Raw genomic sequence first — 21,122 nt, 5'->3', positions numbered from 1 at the left:
TACATTATCTGTATGATTCATTGCTTCAAGGTTTTTGATGTCCCAGTTATAGCTGCATGTCTAGAGCAATGGATTACTGAGAGTCTCAGGGTTCAAATAAGCAATCCTTTGAATAGAAGATTTGATGTTCAAGTATTCCAAGGTAAAAGCATTTCCCAAGGTGTTAAGAAGCAGTTCAAAGAAAAAAAAAAGATCGCTGCTAAGGATGTTGCAATAAGCAAAGAGTCTTAAGGGCTCACTGCCAGAACCCCAGAGCTGATTTTATATCTTCCTTGACTGAAGGGCCCAAAGCTAGTTCCCACATCAATACATATATGGACAAAATTCAGTCAAACTGCCCACAGTCTGCTCCAAACTTTTTTGCTCACAACAGCTCCAGCTGTTGGGGAGTGTTGTTAACTCAAAACTACCCACTTCCAGCATCACCTTCCACAACAACATCCACCCCAAGGCCACCAGTAATACAGAGTAAAATGTTACCAAAATAACCCTTATATTTGCCTCACACCCAGCAAAACTGACAGATGACAAAAGCAAATAGTAAATGTTGGAGAGCTGTTGAAATAAAGCACATTGATGCAAAATGTAAAATTACCCTAAAAATAATCCATAATATGAAAAAAGTGAGTAAAAGTCCATAACCTTGGACAATCCACCTAGCATATACCTACAAAAGGAAAGGCTCTACGTACCCCAAAATATTTATAGCCATATTTGGCATAGCAAAGACTGGAAATAATACATTAATGGGAATAGCTAAGCAAATTGTGGTACATGAATATAATAGAATATATTGCTATAAGAAACAATGAACAAAATGAATACTGAGAAGCACAGAAACTTTTACATAAACTGGTACAAAGTAAAGTAAGTAGAATCGAGAACATCGTATGCACAATGAATACAACCATGAAAACAGAACACCAAACTAATGAAACTGAAGTCTCTAGAATTATAAGGATCAAGGTTGGCCCAAATAAAGGATAGAATATATCACCCCCCCCGCTCCTTCGCATAAGTGAAAATCATGGGGAACGTACTGTCTCTAATACTAGAATTTTTTTATCTCTTATTTGGCTTTATGCAGTTTTTTTTTCTCTTCTTCCTTTCTTCATACTTTACTATATGGGATGGCTCTCTGGAAGGCTAGAAAGAAAAAGTAATGAGTACAAATTCACTGAGTGGAAGTAGAATTAGTTACTAGAGTGGCCTAGAGGACACAACCTCAGAGCTTGATGAGATCACATAAACTGTTTACTCCAGACCACAAATAACGTTTAGAGTCTCTACCAAGAGACTGGAAAGTAGACAGTAGTTCTGTGGCTTCTCTGCCCTCAGTCTCTGAGCTTGTGTTTCTCACCTCCTTCTATTCTACTGAAGAGTATGAACATGAGGAGGCCCTTTAAATTTTGCACCCTCTAAATTTTCTGCCCTAGCACAAGTCCCAGATTACTTTTAACTCTAGTCCTTCATATTCAGTTTCAATAATTTTACCCTGGATAAAAATTTTAAGGGGATTGGAAGAAGTGGAAGGGGTACGTAGTAATTTGTCCCAGTCCCTAGAAATAGAAACACATATCCATTTAAGATCAAAGAAATAAAGACATACCAAACCTTTGTCCAAGACAATATGTTTTCCACATACTGGTGAGAGCTTTGGACCAAATGGTCTTGACTGGAAAAAAAATGAGAAATTGTAAAAGTTTCATAATTTCTATGCATTAGCAATATATCAAAACATTGATGGGAAGGAAGAAAGGGCATAGATAAATTTTAAAATTAAAACTGCACTAAGACTTTGGGGTCACCCTGTGTATAATTACTTTCTGGCCATATTTAACATACAAGTTCTTCTGGAAAAGCACCCAAATTTCTAAGTGCTTAATAAATTCATTATTTCTTGTAGCTTTAATTGTTCCCTGTTCTGTGGCCTAGGTTTGCAATACTTTAAGGACCCATGGTTTCATTAACATTTTCTCTACTAATGTAGGTTACACTCTCATTTCTCATGATAAAGGTAGGCTGATACTCAGAAAACAGTCAGTCTGTTTCTGAGCTCATCCTCAAAAGCTTTCTAGCTTGGTTAGAACTCCAGCATATCAGCTTCACTCCTACAGCTTTTGACATTTCAGGATCCCTCTATGTCACAAGGAGATATTAAGCAAGATTTTAATATAGGTTTATCTGCACAACAAGAAGATCATATGAATTTGCTCTACAATTACAATTCTATTACCATTGTCACTTAAGACAAAAGATTGAATGTCACAGTTCAAGAGAGTCAAATTTCAACTCTAATTCTATACAGGAAATCTTTCTAGTGTGGTACCAATTCCCAATAGCATCAAAGACAAGGACAAGAAACCATAATTTAATCAGTTGATCAAGACTTTTAAAAGAAACTATTGTATAAGGCTGCTGACCTTATCCCTAAGAGCCTGAAACAGGCTCAGGTTCAATCACTACAAGTCTCCAGGTAATTTTACCTATTAGAAAATAGTCTAGATTGGGGCATTAACCCGGAGAGAAGGATGTGAAGTTTATTTGGCTTGCAAAGTAGCATGGAAAAGTGCTACATATCATAATGGATAAATTATCCTGTCATTCAAGTTAAAACAAGAATTTTTATAAAGAACGCTCATTATGTAGGTTGATTTCCCCTTATTCCCTCTCCCCTAATCATGACCCTCAAATCAACTTCCCATTTTAAAGGGCAGGCAATGAAGACCACTGCAGTTTTAGTGAGGTAACATGAAAAACTGGTATACATTCTGGATAATAAAGTTATAATTATGACTTCATAGTCTCTAAGGTCCTTTCTAACTCAAATTCTGTGACTTTGCAATGGAACATAAGCAATATACCCCCAAAGAGATCCGAAAGGGAAAAGATTCCTATGTACAAAAATATTTATAGCAGCATTTTTATTGTAGCAAAGATCTAGAAACAAAGCAGTTGCCAATCACTTGGGGAATGGCTGGAAAAAATGGCTAAAAAAATGTCTGGATATATGAATGCAATGGAATTATTATTGCACTATAAGGAATGATGAAAAGTTTCAGAAGAATACTAAAAGATATCATCACCATCATCATCATCATCATCATCATCATCCTAGCTAGCATTCAGATGGTGCTTTAAAATTTGCAAAGCACTTTTCAAATTTTGTCTCATTTCATCATCACAACTACCCTGGCAGGGAACTGCTATTATTGTTCCTATTTTACAGATGGGGAAAGTGAGTCAGACAGAAGTTAAAACACTTGCCCAGGGTCATTTAATTAGTTAGTGTATGAGGCCAAATTTGAACACAGGTCTTCTTGGCTCCAGATCCAATGTACTGTACACTGTGCCACACAGTTACCTATATTAATAAATATTGGCGAAATTAACGTAGCGTGTAGTGAGCAGAAGAACACTTTATAAAATGACTATGACATTGTAAAAAAATAACTTCGAATATTTAAGAACTCTGATCAAAAATAACCAAGCATCATTCTACAAGGCTTATGATGAAGCAAGCTTTCCCAGTCCCTTGGAAGGAAAGGTGATAAAATCATAGCAACAGAATGAAACGTTAATGCCAGACACAACGTTACAACAGACATTTGTTTGCTTGACTAATTTTGTTATATTTTGTTAAAAGGAAGGGCTTTATTTGGGGGTGGGGAGAGTTAGGGAAATAGTAGAGGGGAAGTGATAGTAATTCAAATGTAAGGAGTTCGGGTACATTTTTTGTGGTGCTCTGCCCATGTGGGCTATATGTGACAACATGAGTCTGTCCAGATATAGTTCACATGAATAGATACCTCTAGAGCCTCCTTCACTCCCTTCTCCAAAGGAAACTGATTCCTTCTAGGAGCAGAAGCAGGAGGCTCGGCCAGAAGCTTGGCCATTCTGCTCTCCTCAGATAGAGGGGATACTAGACTATAATTATATCTATCTGATCCCTTAAATGTTGCCAGTCTAGGAGAAATAATTTGCAATCTTAATTGCTAATCCTTAATGAAGACGTTCCCTAGGTTATATATTCAAGGCTCCTTTCTCACCAAATTCCAGTTCCACAATGAACACATGAAGCAAATAGCAAATAAACTCATCTAGGCAAGTTGATAGCAAAAACAGAAATCAGAAAAAGTATACCTTGGAGAATTTATATCAGACAATACAAAGAGCAAATGAATTATCTCACTGGAACAAGATAAGTCAGCTCAACACAGAGAGACAGAGAGTCTCAGATTTCACCCAAAAGAAAATTCCCCCAGTCTCTAATGTAGTAACCTGGGATAAGAACATGTTTGAGGTTGAGCCTCTATGTCTCAGCTTCTTCCCAGAGTTTTTCTCTCCCTCAGGGACCTGAAGATAGTCTGGAATGTCATGTCTTCTATCTTAAGGCTGGAAGCCAGAAGACCAGGATCTCTTTTCTCTAGCTCTCAACAACTCTGCCCCTCCCTTTCTAGATGCTCAACAAACATCTTTTTACTGGCCCACTACAGAATTTTCCAAGGAAGTAAAATTCACTGACCTATAGTTTTCAAACTCCGACTTCTTTAAAAAATCAGGACATTTGGCAAAGATACTAGAATGGTCTGCCATTTCCTTCTCCATCTCATTTTGAACATGAGGAAACTGAGGCAAACAGGGTTAAGTGATTGCTCAGGGTCACAAAGCTAGTGAGTATCTGTGGCTGCATTTGAACTCAGGTCTTTTTGACTCCAGGACCAGCATTCTATTCCCTGCACCACCCACCTGTCCCAGTTGATAGTAGCTGATCATTATAAATATTTTGTATATATTGGTCTTTTCCTCTCTCTTGCTCTTTCTAGGATATAGGATAAATAGTGGTTTCACTGGGTCAAAGAGTATGCACACTTCAGTGCCTTTTGGTACTGAGCTCCAAGTTGTTTTCCAGAACGGCAGCACCAATTCAAAATTCCACAAAGAGTTCATTACTGTATCTATTTTTCCATAGCCCCTCCAACAACTGTCATTTTCACAAATCTGATTGGTATTAGAACCTCAGAGTTGCTTTAATTTGCACGACTCTATTTGAAGTATTTATAAATGGTTCTTGACAGTGTGGACTTCTTCTTTTGCATATTGGAAAGACAGACTGTTGGGAAAAGACATCCACCATACTTGACTATAAAAAGGGAGCTAGTACACCTAACATAATCTTTTTAGTCACTTTTTATATTTTCCCTTTCAACTTTCTTCCATAATGCAGCATGTGAGTGAGGGGGATTTCTCCCACCAGGAATACATCTCTGTCTTTGTCATTAATCGTTCCTGAAGGTAGAAAGAAATCTCCACCTCATGCTTGGGAACTAAACCCCCTAGTCCCAACAAAGGACATCACACTTAGGAACTTCTATACAAGCAACCCTCTGCCCACAAGTTGCATTATCAAAATAATTCCATGTAAAAAAAAAAAGATCATTTACATGATCTCTTGCACCCCTATCTTCCAGAAGTGTCCTTTGTTCTGTAGGAGCCATGTATATGATATTTTCACTGCAAGAGGCAGGACTCTCAGGAAATTCCCCTTCTCTGCATACTATACTGACTCTCCAAACTCTCAAACTTACTTGCAAGGTAAGGCTTGCAGTGCCCAACAAATCTCACTTATCTGGCTAGAAAGATTATATTTCTGAATTGGATTACCTAAAAATGTCTTTTCTTAATTTTTAAAAAAATTTTGTGTATTCAGTATTTTATTTTCCCCAGTTACATATAAAAAGAATTTTAACATGTTTTTAAAACTTTGAGTTCCAAATTCTCTCCCTTCCTCCCTTTCCACTGCACTCCCAACTAAGAAGGCAAGCAATTCAATATAGGTCATAACATGCAAAACATACAAAACATTTCCATAATAGTCATGCTGTTAAAGAAAACATAGACCCCCCCAAAAAAAATCTCAAGAAAGATAAAGAAAGTTAAAAAAAAGTATGCTCCAATCTGTATTCAGACACCATCAGTTCTTTTTCTGGGGATGGATAGCATATTTCAACCAAAGTCTTTCAGAGCTGTCTTTGTATTGTCATTGTATTGTGATACAGAAAGGCACTGTCGAGCCTGAGGATGCAGAACAATTGTACTGCAGAGATTCTTCCCGGGTTTGGTTCATAACCTTTGTGTATCTAATGTAATCAAAGCAATGAAGACACAGAAATCACTGCCAAGATGAAAGACGTCCTATATTAAGGAAAAATGGCCACCACAGGCCCATTGCTTTGCCAGCAGAGGTTTGACTGACAGTGAGTCTCACTACACTGTCCATAAGCTTAAGTTATCGTCTTTAAAGTGGGACATTACTAAGACATTCAGAAAGAATATATACGGAGCAAAACTCCAAGTGTGGACTGGTAACAATCTACTGACTTATCTCTTGACCAGCACCAAGTTGGATTCCGCTTTCTAGAATAAGCCTGCCTGTCACACAACACTACAACTATGTATGGTGATACCAGAAGATTAGGAACATTTTGTGAAGCTCAAGTCACTAGATTACAAATGAACAGAAGTATGGCCAAGAACTTGGGACTTCCATCAGAAAGCATGCCAAGCATGTGTGTGAATCTGGTGATGCTGAATCAGTCTTTTTTGCCACAGCTGTCTACAAATGACTGGTGGTGAGAAAAAATACATTGCAGAGGACTAAGAGAAGTAAAAGCACCCCCCAAAAGGAAAATGAACCTACTCATTTAAAGTTCCAGATAGCAAAAAGCATCTTACTGCCAAGGCAAGGGCAGAAGGTGGAGCTGTGCAGTGGAGCGCTGCCTTGAACTGTGACTAATCCCACACATGAAATCAGGATGAGGTTGGTATTGTCCAAAAGCATACAACTCAATAGCCATGAATACCTTACATGATAACTTTGGACATATGAATCAAGAAAGAACCCTAGGGCTGGTAACAAACCAAGATAACTGTAGATGTCATTAAGAAGTTGTGAAATTTACATCTTTATACCTTTGTGTACAAAGGAAAATACTACCAACGCACACTTCATATTTAGAGCATGTAAGTACCAACAAATTTAAAAGGAGATAGTAAAAATGTGCGTTATATCATAGTACCAACTGACCATTTCACTAGATATGTACAAGTATTACCCAACCAAAAGTATCTATTTTTGCTAAGGTGCTATGGGGAAAGTATTTGTCAGTATGTGAACTCCCTGGCAAAATCCATGCTAGCCGAGGTAGAGACTTAGAGAGCAAGCTACCTAAGGAAATGTTGACCTTGGCAATTATCAGAAAGTTAAAAACTACTGCTAACCATCCTCGAAGAGATCTACAGCCTCAACATTTAACTGCAAATTGTTGGACACATTAGATAGCTGTCATTGTCACTGTTGTTGTTCAGTCATTTTCAGTTGTGTCCAACTCTCATGACAAAGATACTGGATTGGACTGCCATTTTCTTCTCCAGGTCATTTTATAGATGATGAACTGAGGCAAACAGGATTAAGTGACTTGCCCAGGGTCAAACAGCTAGTCAGTGTCTAACGCCACATTTGAACTAATGAACATGAGTCTTCCTGACTCTAAGCCCCGTATTCTCTCTGCTATGCCACCTAGCTGCCCTTGAACATGTTAGATATATCTCATAATTTAAGGAGAAGCTGAGAGATCTCTACTAACCATTCACAGCTCCATCTCTTAAAATCTGTGACAAAAAACAAAAGACATTATCTTGCCAAAGTATGATGTCAAGAAGTTAAACAAGGAGATAAGAGTTTTATTGAGGAACACTGGCATTCACATTATCTGACCAATGGAAAGCGCACTCATACAAAGTTATTGAGAGACGAGGCAACTTACTTGTTTACAAGATAGCACCACATAGCAAAGAATTGGAAATTGAGAAGATACCCATCAATGGGGAATGGCAAAGCAAGCTGTGGTATATGAATGTAATGGAATACTCTTGTGCTATAACAAATGATGAACAGGCTGACTTCAGAAAAACCTGGAAAGACTTATATGGTCTGATGCTGACTAAAGTGAGCAGAACCAAGAGGACTCTGTACACAATAACAGCCATGTTATGCAATGACTAATATTGTTAAACTGAACCCTTCTCAGCATTACAAGGATCTAAGACATCTCCAAAGGCCTTGGGATGGAAAATGCTGTCCACATCCAAAGAAAGAACTATGGAAGTCGAATCGCTATCACTTAGTTTTACCTTCTGTTGAGTTTTGTTTCATCTTTCTGATGGTTCCTCCTATTGGTTTTAATTTTTACTTACAACTTCACTAATGTGAAAATATGTTTAATGGATATGTAAATGTAAAGCCTATATCAGATTGTGCGCCATCTTGAGGAGGGTGGGGGGGAGGAAAGGGGAGAAAAATTTTCAACTCAAAAGCATATGGAAGTAATTGTTGATAAATCAAAATAAATTAATACAATTAAAAAAAAAAAGATAGCACCAGACAATGCACGGGGCCGTACTGGAACTACTGACCACAGCCACTACTGCCCATAGGAGAGTCAGGGCTTTCTATTGAGTAAGTGGAAAGAAGTGATGGATACCTAAGGAAAGGCTGGGAAAAAAAAAACCCTGTCCACCAGCTATACAAAAACCTTCTGACTCAGCTATGGGCTCCATTAAAGGAGACTTCTGTGCATTATTAAAGGGCAGGAGAATTGAACCCAGAGGCAATTCCTTTCCAGTCTAAGAGTGCTACTGAGATTCTTAGGGTACACATTCAAACAACAGAGCTCCAACATCCTGACAGTCAACCTGGCATGGCTGCCACCCCACAAATAAGTCTAATGATCCTAATGGTTAGCCTATACCAACAATGGGAGAGCTCCTTTATTTATTTTGTGTGGCATATATTCTCATATGTATACTTTCTCTGGTTTCTGTTTTGCTATAAACTTGGATAAATGAGTTTCTTTGCCATTTTTTATATGGGTTCGTTGTGGAACTGGTATTTGGTAGGAAGGGAATGAAGCCCTGGACATAAAGCCTGGGGCCCCCTTTCCCCATTAATAAATAGCATCAGGAGTTCAGCTTAAGTTACTTCCCCTACACTAACAATACTCAAGAGAGCAGTTAAATATAATTCTAACCAGGTACCCCCTCTCTCCAAGAAGAACAAAGTAGCCATGTTCTGGCTTCAACCTCCTACTTTTCTTCCCAGAAAGAATTAGTCTCCTTTGGAGAAAGGTGGGGAAGGGGAAGATCCTCAAAATGTTTATTCTTGCCTCCCTTTGAGCCATGTTGTGACAGCCGTACTACACAGATACAGAGTCTGAGGCTCAGAAAGAACAAATGCCTACTCCAAGTTAGCACCGCTCATAAATGTCAAGCTAAGACTTGAACCTAGGCCCTGCTATTACCAAATCCATCCATAAATTACTATATTTTATAAAGCTCTGTCAGTGAATTATTTGAAATCACCCTTTCTTGCCCTGGAGAAACTTACCAACTGAAGATAAATTGTATCGATTTGGGACAGCATTTTAAAGAGACCTGGGCCATCAACCATTCCTCCCACCCTTTCTTCCTACCCCATTGCTCTCCTTCCACCTACCTCCTCAAAAAATCTTTTTTAATTCTAAGAATTGGAGAGGCAGCATGATATAGTAGAAAGAGTGCTAAATTTAGAGTCCACAAAGGTTGAGTTCAAATAGCTCATTATATGATCATGAGAAATCTCTCTGAGTCCTAATCCTCATGTATAAAATGGAGTTAATAATACCCATATCACCTACCTCACAAAGCTGTGAGCATCAAATGAGATAATGTGAACAAGGTACTTTGTAAAGCACTAAAAAAAGCCACCTATTGTTAAGAAGACAAGCAAATTATTAACTAAATGCTGACAGTAACTAGCATGCTAGTTTTAAATGCATTTTATGATGCCTATAGACTTGGATTGAAATGTATTATTTGCCATTTTGACTGAAGTTTACCCTGGAGTCCACTTAAACCCTCTACCAACAACAAGGGTTCTTAGTTTGGGGCTAAGATTTCAGGGCATCTGTAAACTTGGATAGAAAAAAAAAATTACAGCATGATTTTCACTAACCTCTAAATGAAACTTAGCATTTCCTTCAATTTTATGTAAAGATATTATTCTGATTAGTTTAGCATTTTCACCTTACTGCCAAATGGATCCATGACACACAAAAAGTTTAAGAACCCCTGGTCTACAGTATGGCACAGTATGTTTAAGCTTTCATATAACCAATGTCTAAAAATATATTTATATTGACTTGACAAATCACGAGTATAATGTTACTATTTAAATGACTCCAGAGGTTTGTAGTTGTTAAATCTGTTTTTGATATATTGATAGATATGTATTTTCATGATTTAACTCCTAATCCTCGATTAGGAGTGAAAACCCCCAATAATATCATTTTTATAAAAACCTTCTTGGTGACTCTATTCCCAAGAATTTACTGTGATTTTTAAAAAGTGACAACTTGTATTTAAGTTCACATTGAACACAGTGGCCAATCTAAAACAGGATGAAAAAATGCTAGCTTCTGTGCACATATGGATGAGAGAACCACAAAGTAGATACTTGAAGAAAGCAAGCTTCCTTAGGAAGTAATGATGGGAATATAAAGGCATATTGGTCACAAAAAGGTGAATAAGGGCTGAAAGGCAGGATGATTACAAAAAAGAAAGATGGCACAACACCCCAGTTAATTTTAATGATCACTTCAGGTAGATGAGTAATAAAACCTTTGGAAAGAATGGTAAAATTTCTAGAACTCACTTCAACACTAGAATCAATTTTATATTCCAGGTCCTCTGATTCCATATGTGCATTATTTTCAGCCAGAACAGCAAGACCTGTGTTTTCATTTCTTAATCGATAAATAAAATGCTGAAATCCACCTGCAGGCACAAGGGGCTCAACTCCATAAGTAACATTTTCAAACTGCAATAATCCTCTGCAAAAACAAAAACAAAAACATGAAGCTTAAAAATAAGAAAGTCCAACACATATTATAGAATTTTGATAGATTCTTGGATGACAAGAATTCAGTAAATACATATTATGTCTACCTTGTACCACGCCCTACGTTAAGAGGATACAAACAAAATAAATGAAAAAATCCTATTCAAAAGGAGTAGGGATTCCATTCTAATAGGAGAGACAACAAGGACATATGTAAGTATATACAAAATAAATATAACAAGGACAAATGCAAATAAATACAAAGTAGTTAAATACAAGATAGAGAAGAGTCATTTCACCATCCTCAGAGATGACTTTACTCATCTATCAAATAAACGGACTGATGAACCAGATGCCCACTAAGGTCCCTTCCAGCCCTAGACCTATGATCTCTTAAAGGAATCTAAAGGAATATGTGGTGCTATACATTGGGGAAGAAGTCACTTGATAGTTCAAAATATATACCAATTCTGGGGCAGCTAGGTGGCTCAGTGGATAGAGCATCAGCCCTGGAGGTAGGAGGACCTGAGTTAAAATCAGGCCTCAGAGATATAACACTTACTAGCTGTGTGACTCTGGGCAAGTCACTTCACTCCATTGCCTTGCAAAAATAAATAAATACATAAAAATTTTATATATATATATATATATATGCATATGTATATATATATACACATATGTATATACATATATATACACACATATGTATATATGTGTGTATATATACATATATATACACATACATATGTATATATGTGTATATATATATTATACATATGTTTTATATATATATGTATGTATGTATGTATATCAATTCCGCTTCCACTAAAGACAATTCTCTCCTCCAGACCATAGGGAAAATTATAACCCCTATAAAGCTAGGTCCAGAATATGCAGAGAACTTCACAACAGACAGTATACCATACATAGCCTCTTCTGCCTTAGGAGAGCAGAGAAATTATACCAAAGGGGCAACTGAAACATGTAGGTTTTGTTTTGTTTTTTGGGGGGGATTTTCTTTTTTTTTTTTTGAGGGATTAAGTGACTCTCCCAGGGTAACATAGCTAGTAAGTGTCAAGTGTCTGAGGTCACATTTGAATTCAGGTCCTCCTGACTCCAAGGCTGGAGTTTTATCTCCTGTGCCACCTAGCTGTCCCAAAACACAGAGTTTTTCATAAAATCAGTTCTCCATTTCTCTAAGATTACAAAACAGGATCATGAATTGTTCAATCAATGGATTCTCAGACAGTTTCACAGAGAACAAGTGAACATTTTGCCCTCAAAGTTAAGGGAATAGGTGCATGGAATTTGGAAGTCTGATAATCAGATATTCCTCTGATAGATGAGTTCACAATCAATCTGAAGATAGATGAGAAAATCTCATCCAGGTTTTCATTCTGCAACTACTACCACTTCTCTGCACATACATCTACCTTATACATGGCAAATTCATTATGATTAAATATTATAAATCTGGGTTTTGTAATCAACCATATATAATAAAAACCTGAGTCCAGAACAGGCATGGAGTGTGACAACTGAATTTGGGAAACCTGCAACGTGTCCTTGGTAGTTACAATATTTCTGGGGGGAAAAAAAGACAAATAGGTTATTTGGAAAATAGTTCTTCCCAACTCTTTCACATTCCCTTAGGGCCTTTTACAACTCCTTTTATACTTTAACCTAGCTATGGTCCCCTAAAACCAAAGAATTTCTCACAGTTTGGCATGGGCCATTAGTACTACTGCTTAGAGATTAAGAATAATTCTCTTCTAAATGGCCTTGGGATTCCTATTCCATTTCCCATCTCCAGAGTGAGTCAGCCATATCACAATCCTCAGCGAACAAATTCTATTGCTCTAGCATGCGATGAATTTTAGCATACTTCATACTTAATTTTAAAATGCTTGGCTTACTCACAAAATCCAGCATGGCAAGGTTAACACACAAACATGGCTTTTCAGTTCTAACCTGTTTCACCTCCAAGGTGGAACTGGAAAAAAAAATGACTGAAAGTATTTGCTCAGGTTAGGAACAGAGTAGTATAGTAGAAAGAGTGCTAGACTTGGAATTCAAAGAAGTAACTTCAAGTCTCAACTCAATTACTGTCTATCTGACCCAAGGCAAATCAAAATCTTTATATAAGCTTAAATTTTCTTTACTATAAAATGGAAGCATAACTATATTACCTATATCACAGAGTTATAGCAGCATGGATTGAATGACCACATGTCATTAGACTCGCCCTACTCCAATCTAAAGGCATTTACATCATTCCCAAATGATCATTCCATTTCTGCTTTAAGACTTCCAGTGCCAAGGGAGCCATCTACCATTTTTTTTAAACTGTTTGAAAATCTTCCTTTATATTGAACCAAAATCTCTTTCCCTTTAACTTCTAACCACTAGTCTTAATTCTCCTTAGAGGAAACAAGTAAAACAATTCTAAGCCTTTCACACGACAAGTCTTATAATATTTGAAAATAGCAGTCAAGACTCTATTACATCTTTTTTTTTTTTCAAGGCTAAGAAAAGGAAGTAGCATGGCATAGTAGAAAAAGCACTGGCTCTTAAGTTAGGGTGTCTGGATTCAAATGCCATATCTAAATATTACTGCCTATGTGACCTTAGACAAAGTCCTGGGCACTTTCTTCACTGGTAAAATGAGGAGATTATACTATATGACCTCTAAGATCCCTTCTAGCTCTGTGATCCTATATAAATTACCTGTCAGGGATTTTATGATTTTGGGAACAACTCTGTCAAACAGGTGATATGAATATCCCTACATAGTTACAAGGAAACTAAAGTTCAGAGGTTATGCAATTTGCTTGCAAGATCACATAGCTGTTAAATTGTAGAGTCAGTACTCAAACCCAGGTTTTATCTAACTTTAAAATTCTTAATCTAGGATCCAGTCCTCTTTCCAATAAACCACGAAATAACTGAGTAAGGGGAATGATCCTAATAGTAAAAACATGGAGTACGTTAAGGAAATGGGACTTCTCTTCTGAGAGTTCTACAATTCACAAAGAAGAAGATATAGGATGGATAAATCTCTTACAGATATACCAGGATCAGGTTTGAAAACCAACCGGTAGATTCTAGGGTTAAGAAATCTTGCCTAAGGGCTAATTTCTGCACTAATGTTATATTCCTATGTATATTTAAACTCAACAGAAACCAACTAGAGAATTTTTGTCTCATAAAGAGCACATAAATGCATTTTTACAATTATGGTTGTTAACCATAATATAGTTATAAATCCCTCAACTTGTGGAATACTAGGAAAAAGACACTCCTCCAGGCTACATGCAAAACACGTGAAACTTGTGGAATACTGGGAAAGCAATCAAATAATTCCTAAGCAAAATAAACCCTTTCAGAGATGCCCTCTGACCCTTCTTTATTATTTTAGAAAAATGTGTTATTTTCTTCACTGACTTACTGAGAAAAGAGGATCTAGCAAATTTACCAGTTCTGTATCACTGTGAACAGTCTAAACAATCTGACTCTATATATCTGAAACATAGGAAAACACTGCCAGCATTTGTTGCTCGTAAGTATTTCAATCCTAACCTGGCAGAAACTCCTCCTTGAAAATGAGGTCTGAATCACGTTTTATTTCTATCTTGTATTCTTTTCATGTTTGTATCTCTAGCACTCACTATATACTATTGGTTGAATTAAACTTTGAAGTAGGGGAGTTTTCATTATCACATCTCTATTTTGTTTCCTAAGGAGAAAAATATTTATTTCTCACTCTTGAAAGCTGTATATATCCCATCCCATGTTATGTACCAAAAGTTTCTGTTACTGAACTATCTTTATGTTTGAAATTTAGAGTGTTGTCCCCAAAGCAAGTAATGTATTTTGCATTTTTTGTAAAAACTGGTAAGATTCATTTTACCTCTATAGGAAATAAAGAAGTTGTCATAAATTCTCCCTTCACTGTTTTGAATGTTCATTGTGCTCGTTCATATTTTCTCTCCTATCTATTAGTCTATAAGACCTAACAAGTACAGAGGCAGGTGCTAACAAAGGTAAAGAGGCAGAAGAAAGTCAAGTATACATGTGATTAAGTTATTAAATCATGCTGACCATCTACAGAATCATACATTCCTCTGACAAGACTAATTTAGGGATGAGTGTCACTTAGAATTCAGCAAGTGTTATGAGAAGATCTTTTTCAAAATGTAATTCCTACATTCTGCCTATTGGATTCATTTTAATTAATGTTATATCTACTACTGGGGAGATTTAGTTCCATTGGTAATTCACATCTTAGTGTCAATTAGTTTAAGCAAATCAATCTGTAGTAGGGATCAGGTTAGCAAACAAGTTTTCATTGGAAGTTGGGAAGAAAAGAGAGAAAATAAGAAAAAATATGCACTAGCATAGAGCTAGCAATGTTCTTCCTCTTAGCTCCTTACAGCTTTCCCATCACCATTTCAATTGTGGGTATGCCCAGATTTCTCTATGCTATTGTGGATGCTGAGGCTGTTGGCAAAAATATTATGTTTTGGATTCTGTTCAAGACCTCTTATTTTATTTATTTGGGGAACTGCCTCCACCAGTACAGATCAGCAATTCATCTGTGATTTTTAGTCACAGGACCCTGAGAACATGGGAGCATATAACAAAGTAGAAAGGACCTTAGAGGTCATCTAGTCCAGTGTTTTCAAACATTCAGCCTACGAGATTCTTGAGTCCAATCAAAACAAAATAAAATACCATTGGGAAAATTTAACAAAATAAAGATGCAATAGAACATAGGTAATATTAACACGTGGCTACATATACGTGTGTGTATATGTATACACACACACACACACACACACACACACATACATATATATTTATATGTAGTTGAGTCACTTTGTTTCTATTTAGGTTTGACATCACTAATATAGTCCAACCTCTTATTTAGAGGTCATCTAGTTTGATCTCCTCATTTTACAAATGAAGGAAACTCAACTAAGACCCAATGAGACAGTGACTCACCCTTGATCATCTAGCTAGTATATCAAAGACTGGATGAAGCAAGATTTTCCTGATTTCAAGTCTGGCCCTTTATCCACTACATCACACTGCCTCTTCTTAGAAAAACACCCATGCTAAGTAACAAAATAAAAAGAAATGAAAAGGAGTCTCGAAGACATAAAACATGAATCTTACCATAGTATTTCTGGAAGTAGAATACACAGCACCTTCACGATTGTACATATAGACAACAAAATCATCTGGCAAAAACAATCTGGAAGTCAGGAAAACAAAAACAAGAAAATCTGAGTTGTAAAAACTGCACAGTTCATTTGTTGTTCTTTTTTTTTTTTTATCATCTTAAGTTAGAAAATGTTTCTGCCATTTAAACTAATTGTACTATCAAATAGTATTGCCCAAGATATTGGTATATATCTCCCTCTCAATTCAGGCTCTCCTAGACAGATTCTAATGTTATCTGTCCATCCCAAAGTCACCCCATCTCTCACTATTCTCAATTCACTATTTCCTCCATGTTGCCTCTCCAAGCCAGGTTTCCTTCTTATGATGGAATACTTATCCTAAGTAATGGAATAAAATATATATCCTAAGTGGAGTTATATTTGGATGACGTATCCACAATTCAATTTTTAATTTTAACTTCATTGATGAATACCTGAACCTGTATATCTCTAGGGTGCTTCTATCCAATATGATAAATATTTATTAGTTACCTACCATGTACCAGGCAGTGTGCTAAGTACTGGGGATACATTTAAGAAAACCAGTTCGTTCAAGGATCTTAAAAGGGCAGCAGGGTTGGGGTAGGTTGGGGGGGTAGGGGAGGGAAAAGAACCTCCGTGGGTACCTAGCACAGAGGCATAAGGATGGTGGAGTTGAAACCAAGCAAAACAGCTGGTAGCAAAAACATAATGATGGGATTCTGAGCCTTCTATAAAGGGAGGCTATGGGAGTTTTTTTGCTTTGCCCTCTAGCCCTCCAATCAGAAGCTGAAGCAATTTCCATGCTTATGAGTTTTCTGGTGATGAGCTTATCCTAGGGGGAGGGGAAGAGAGACAGGGGAAGAGCAGAAGAATGATGATGATAATGATAGTGGAGTGGAAACCAAGCAGAGAAGTTGGTGGTAAACTATATCAATTAAGAATTGACTTATGTCTTAAGTCTCTGTACATCACAAGCCACTAGATGTCTTTATTACTCATTTCTGTAATTAATGAAAAGAGAATTGAGAATCCCATAAGTAAGTGAGCTGGCCTCAGAGGTAGGAGGATTTCTAGTGTTAAGTCCTGGTTATATGACCCTGGGCAAGCAACTTAACCTCTCAGCGCCCCTAGGCAACTCTCTAGAACTACTAATCATCACTGATAGGTTAAGTTCCAAAATGGGAGTTCTTCCAATGAAGAATTTTAAGTAAACATTCTTCTGAAAAAGATTACTACAAAAGGAATCCACCTCACACCTAACAGATTGGCTAATATGACATTAATGCACTCTTGATACAGATGTGAACTGGTCCAGCACTAACAGAAAGCTATGCCCAGCAAAGTGAAAAGATTCCTGTGAGTAGCATCCCACTACCCCAATATTCTGTCATATTCAGAGTTCTCAACTCAGAAAGCTCATCAATGACAGGAAGAAAAGAAAACCAAAAAAAAGCACCACAAAGAAATGATACAAACAATAAACTGTAGACCAACTTATCCAGCCCATCACTACTAGTATGATTTCAGGACCTCCAGCCTAGCTTCCCCTGCTCTCACCATCAACATACATCAACACATTGTCCAAAGAGGTCCCTAAGACTCCCATAAGCTTTGCAGAAAGTTTCTCTGATGAAGAACTTATTTCTATAATATATAAGGAAATGAGTTAAATTTATAAGAATAAGAGCCATTCCCCAAATAATAAATGGTCAAAGGACATGAATGGGCAATCTTTAGAGGAAGAAATCCAAGTGATTAATAGGTATAAGAAAAAAAATTACCTAAATCACTAAAAATTAGAGAAATGAAAACTAAACTCTGAGGTAGAAACTCACAGCTATCAATTTGACAAAGGTGACAAAAAAGAAAAATGACAAATGCTGCAGGGGCTGTGGAACATAGGTATATTAGAGAACTGAGTCAAATTTATAAAAATACCCAATTTCCCAATGGACAAATAGTAAAAGGATGTGAACAGGCAGTTTTCAGACAAAGAAATCAAAGCTATCTACAGTTACATGAAGAAATGCTCTAAATAACTATTGATTAAAGAAATACAAATTAAAGCGACTCTGAAATACCACCTCACACCTAACAGATTGGCTAATATGACATTAATGCACTCTTGATACAGATGTGAACTGGTCCAGCACTAACAGAAAGCTATGCCCAAAAAATTGCTGAATTCTGCAGGCACTATGAAACAGCAATACAAGCCTATATCCCAAAGGGACCAAGGAAAACAGGAAATGGGCCCATATGTACAAAAATATTTATAGCATCTCTTTTTTGTGATGGTAAAGAATTGAAAATTGGGATGCCTACTCACTGGGTAATGTTCAAACAAGTTATGACATATGAAAGGGAAAGAATATACAATGTACTGTAAAAAATTATGAATGGGGGGCAGCTAGGTGGTGCAGTGGATAGAGCACTGGCCCTGGAGTCAAGAGGACCTGAGTTCAAATCTGGCCTCAGACCAAACACTTGACACTTACTAGTCACTTAACCCCAATCACAAAAAAAAAAAAAATTATGAATGGATGGTTTCACAGAAAACTGGTAATATTTGTAAGCACTGATGCTAAGGTAAATGAGCAGAACCAGAACAGTTTATAACAACAATACTGTAGAGACAAACATCTGTGAAACTCAGGAACTCTGATCAACACAATTACAGCCAATTACCAATTTCTAGATAGAGAAATAACACAGTGAGGATTTTTTTGACATAGCCAACGGCAGAATTTGTATTCTTGACTATACATGTTTATAATGGATGTTGTTTTTCTTGTTTTCTCAATGGGAAAGGGAGAAAGTCAGGAGAGAGAAAATGGGGATATGAAAAATAGTTTTAAAAATTCAAAAACAGTATCCAAGAGGGGAGAGTGTTCAATATTGTCAAATGCCACAGAGAGGATAAAAATGGCTAATGGTTTGAGGTCACTAGATTTGGTGATCAAAAGATTATTCATAACTTTGAGAAGTGCAGTAGCCTTCAATTTAAATACCTATTATCTAATATAGTCTGTTTTATGGAAGAAATTGTATCTTTTTCAAAGACTATTACATTTTAAGCATTTTATTAAAATAAAGCTTTTGTTAGAGGTAAAAAAAAATAAACAGCAACCCATTCCAGTGCTGAGAAGAATGAGTTAATGATATAAATTTTACTGAAATTAGATGATCGTTTTAGGTAGTGATATACTAGAGCCAGATGGAAGTGGCTCCTGACAACTGTTGTTAAATTTACACGTTGTGAGTGTATATTTTTTTCAGAGACCTGGTTGTTAAACATTTATTAGCACAACCCTAGTTATACACCAAGTATATAGTGGCCCCAAATGCAAGTTTAAGATCTGGAAAAACCGATTCAATGAGGCAGAGATTTTTTTTTTAACAAATTCTTTTACTAAAAATAAACATTCAGCAAGTATACACATTGGCAGGTGTAGATGTCCAGTTCCATATCCATGGTAACTCACCCAGGTTGATAATAACAGCAGCCAATATCAGAACTGTGAAAATGAATATGCTAACCACCTTTATTTGCTTCAGTTCCCAATTATCCAGGTAACTAATGGGAGAGGTATAGGGCTAATTTGAACAATCAGGATACAGAATGGCTTGACAAACTAACAATCCTTTGCTGTAACCAAGAGTAACCTCAGCTGGAAGTACAGAAGCAATGACTTCAGCTGAAACTACCTTACCACAAACCAGCCTTGGGCAGCCCCTGAGCTATCAGCTAGCCTCAGGATCTTAGAGACATCCCCTTTATCTTGTCTGTATTCAAGCCTTGGACTCTCTGAGTCATAGTCATTGTCTTCTTTACTTTTGAGTCATAGTGATTGTCTTGTTTACTCTTCAGTATACCAAGAAGTCAGTGCCCCTCATACCTGGAATTCTCCATCCACAACATGCCCCATTCCCTTCCCATATCAGCCCATTTCCCTCCTCCTTTTATTTGAAATAGATAAACCACTCCCTGCTTCCCTCTGAGCTGAGCTGTTCCAGCATTAGGCTGTCTGCTCCACATGCATGTATGTAACTACCTAGTAAAGATCACTCTTGACTTTTACAAGCACAGTCTCCCTCTGGTTTTCTTCCCTTTGGGAAAGAGGGATCCAGGTTCCATAAGATTTCTGCCTCAGTTTACAGAATACATCACCAGATCATAGCTGCATTAACTTCTTGACACAAGATGATACAGGATTTACCAAAAAGTTAACAATTCAACAAGAGTTTAATAAACACTTATTATATGCCAGGCCAAAAAGTACACCTTAGTATATTTAGCCTATTGTCACTCCAGTAATAACGACTAAGGGTTATGTATGCACTTTAAATCACTAAGGTCAAGAAACTCATTTGGTCCCTTTTAGGGTCTAATGTCTAGGCAGAATGAGTGAAGTCTAAGACAATGACCTCCAAAGACAATAAAAACTGCAAAAGTAGTGGTCTATAGTCTAGACCACAAGCAAAAGTTAGATTAAAAGATAACAACCCTTTCATTAACCATCTCCTGTTTTCAAGAAGTATGGGGTAAGAGGGACAGATAAAGCTGCAACACATGGTATGGAATCACCAAAACATTTTGCAAAAAAGAGTGCTTCAAAAGTTGTGACATTCCAGTACTAAATCTGTATGTGTATAAGTAGGTGTCAGAATGCATATGTCTGTATAATTCTGTTTAAATCATCTTGCTAACATGGTTTTAGAGGTGTTGCTTCTTTTTATGATGAAGTACAAAGGATGAAAAAATAGGGATGTTTTATTAAGCTCAGACTTGTTGCGTGTATGTGAAGATACATCTGGTTTCTCAGTGAGAGGAGAAATAGTCCCCAATAAAACTTAAATCAAAAAGATACAGATTTCAATTGGGAAAGAATTTTTACAACCAGTCTCTCTGATAAAGGCCTCATTTCTAAAATATATAGAGAATTAAGACAAATTTATAAGAACACAAGCCATTCCCC

The 21,122-nt window shown here is 36.8% G+C and overlaps 1 protein-coding gene across 1 annotated transcript in view; it reads right to left on the bottom strand.

Annotated features, from left to right (window-relative positions):
- Positions 1–21,122, bottom strand: part of LOC110203767 (disintegrin and metalloproteinase domain-containing protein 2-like) — a 223,909-nt gene that overhangs the window by 182,339 nt on the left and 20,448 nt on the right. Inside the window, 4 exon segments of the mRNA XM_078149595.1 lie at positions 1,610–1,675; positions 10,751–10,928; positions 12,444–12,520; positions 16,115–16,193. Of these exon segments, the coding sequence (XP_078005721.1) occupies positions 1,610–1,675; positions 10,751–10,928; positions 12,444–12,520; positions 16,115–16,193 (400 nt within the window).

This window comes from Phascolarctos cinereus, unplaced genomic scaffold, assembly GCF_003287225.1.
Source record: "Phascolarctos cinereus isolate Bilbo 61053 unplaced genomic scaffold, phaCin_HiC Scaffold_2;HRSCAF=192, whole genome shotgun sequence".
NCBI classification, from domain to species: Eukaryota; Metazoa; Chordata; class Mammalia; order Diprotodontia; family Phascolarctidae; genus Phascolarctos; species Phascolarctos cinereus.
The sequence above is the reverse complement of the archived record's forward strand: the minus strand, read 5'-3'. Positions and strand labels throughout refer to the sequence as shown.